The sequence below is a fragment of the Morus notabilis genome, unplaced genomic scaffold, assembly GCF_000414095.1.
Source record: "Morus notabilis unplaced genomic scaffold, ASM41409v2 Scaffold60, whole genome shotgun sequence".
In the NCBI taxonomy this organism is placed as follows: Eukaryota; Viridiplantae; Streptophyta; class Magnoliopsida; order Rosales; family Moraceae; genus Morus; species Morus notabilis.
The window spans coordinates 44639-47175 of NW_010362180.1; the positions used below are offsets into that span (position 1 = coordinate 44639).

The 2537-nt window shown below is 32.6% G+C and overlaps 1 protein-coding gene across 1 annotated transcript in view; it reads right to left on the reverse strand.

Annotated features, from left to right (window-relative positions):
- Positions 1–388, reverse strand: part of LOC112092179 (LOB domain-containing protein 2) — a 1428-nt gene extending 1040 nt beyond the window's left edge. Inside the window, exons 1-2 of the mRNA XM_024167612.1 lie at positions 381–388; positions 11–182 (exon numbers count right to left, since the gene is read on the reverse strand). Of these exons, the coding sequence (XP_024023380.1) occupies positions 11–182; positions 381–388 (180 nt within the window). The remainder of the gene's footprint in view (positions 1–10; positions 183–380) is intronic.
- Between the last annotated feature and the right edge of the window lie 2149 nt (positions 389–2537).

Consider the following 2537-nt stretch of genomic DNA (forward strand, 5'->3'; position numbering starts at 1 on the left):
CGCTCTTCACCATCTTGGTCACGTTGCTGACCCCGAAAACCTTGTGGACCGCGTGGAATTCCCGGCTTCTTTCAGCGGGGAAGTAGGGCGCCAATACGCAGCTTTGGTGACATTTCTTCCTTTGGTGTTTACATGCCGCACAGGCTGGTTGGGCTCCAGCACTAGTACTATTTCTTTGCATCCTAAATATTAAAAATCAAGTTTAACCAATTTAGAACCCAAAAAAAAAAAAAAAAAGTAACATATGCTAATTGCAAATTTAATTTCTTTTGCCTTGCTGAAAAAGGAAATTGTGGGACTAATGAAGCAAAGATTAAAATGTTTGAATTGATGCTTACTCGCTCGCAACCAGGGAAATAAAGAAGCTAGGATATACAAACCTTGTCATATGTGGGGTCAGTATGGTACTTTCTTTCTTTTCTTTTTTTTTTTTTTGGTCTTTTGATGGGAATGAAAAGAAGATGTTTGTATAAATAATGTGACAAACAAGTGCAAAAACATGTAAAGATGGCATGGTTGTGCTTTAAAAGAATGGGTTTTGTGGAGGGTTGAATAAGGTTTAGGTAGCTCATGGGAAGAAAAAGAGTTCCTGTAACCACAATATAATTAATAAAGAATTTGGGATAATTTTTATTGGACTTTCATTAGGGGAAGAACAAATAATTTGGAAACTCAAACTTCTTACAACAAATTAAGAAGATCACTTTTATGTTATGATCAAGTGCTTAAAATTCGTATAGAACGTTCCTTATAGTTCATTCTTAAATCTATATGGTAATTAACTTGAATTTTTCAGAATACCCTTGTTTCAAGTATTGACGTTTGGTTCATAAATTAGAATCATGGTATTAGAATCATTTTTAATTTATGTGTATTTTTTGTGAGAGAAAACACTATAACGAACTATGAACTATGATTCAAATCATAGTATGAATCGTCTTACTAAACGTCCATGATAATGACTAGACTGTAACCAGATTTGTGAGTTGTTACCATTTTCCTTGGGGTGTATTTTTCTTCATATATATATATATATATATTAAGTTTTAATGCCAAATACACTTATGAGCGGCAAAAGTTCAAAGACCTCGAATGTTTATTGTGTAAGATCTGTGTTTTAATAAGTAAATTTCATACGAAGGAACAAACAAAATCACTTGTGAGTACATTTCTCTCTCTCTCTCTCTCTGTTTTTCTTTTTCTTTTTCCCATCTAGTTTCTTTTTTCTTTTCTTTTTTCCTGCTATTTTCCCCATCAAGTTGTTGTGGTGTTTGTGGGCCCTTTTTTCCTTCTTTTTCCATTAAGAGATGTGATGGACTGTTTAATCAGTCGCCAAGATATAGAACAGACGTGATTTTTGGGTGTGGAAAATATCTATACATTTTCTTGCGGCAAATAACTGTCCAGGTTATACTGCACTTTTAATGGACATTGGCCGAAAGTAAGAGGTATTAGACTAATTGAAAAGAATTAACCAAAAAAAAAAAAAAAAGAGTAATTGAAAAGAAAAAAAAACGTTTCAAAAAAAAAAAAAAAAAGAAAGAAAACAATAACAAAAATGCAAAACAAAAATATAAAACCATCTTAATCTGAAACTCCCCTAATAATGTCCTCCTCGTCATAAAAAAAAAAGAAAGGATAATTTCCACTTTGAAGATAAGTGGTAGATTTTGATGTTCAACATCAGAAGAGATTCCAAAATCATCACCCTTTTCTTTCAGAAAATTAATCAGAAAGCAAAATAAATTAAAATTCACAACATGAGTACTTTCTCTAAAGACTGGTCTAAAAGAGCAAAGTGTCCTACTTGGTCTAAAGAGTAAAAGGACTCCCACCAAGAGACCTAAAAATGAACATTTCCAACTTGGTAAACTAGCATATATTAACTCACACTGTGTTCATGATTAGTGAAATCTTGAAATATCCAAACAGGGACGTATTAGAAAAATAAATAAATTGGGCTAAATATTCATTTACAAAATTAAAAGAAAAAAAAAAAAAAAAAAAAAAAAAAAGAGAGAGTCCACGTGGGGGGGTCGCTCTCTCTCGTTCGTTCCACACAGGATCAATTTTAATGGAGTCTTACCGGACCATCTTTATTTAATGTCCCATAGAAAAGCAAATTAGCACGAGTGATTATTAGATCATACGAAATGGAGGGAAACATGTCTATTAGGCGGCCTAAGAATTATCCTCAAAGCATCCTAATTAGTGAGGCGATAAAGCATTCATCAAAAGAAGAGGAAAACAATATTTGACACTCCGCTTGATGATTAACACACAATTTGTCCCAAATTGTCTGTCTAATTATACCAAATTAGTGTCACCTCAAGTCACCAAGAAGTGACTAAATATAATATGTTAAATGTAAGTTTTCATTTGGAGATAGGTGGAAATGGGCAAAATAGCCTGGGCTTTCTGTAATTCTATTTAACTTTCATCTATAGTTTAGGTCAATTCCTTTTATTTCAGGGAATCCCTGCTCTGATCTATCTTCTGCATAGATATTGACATAAAATAGCTTTAAAAAAAAAAAA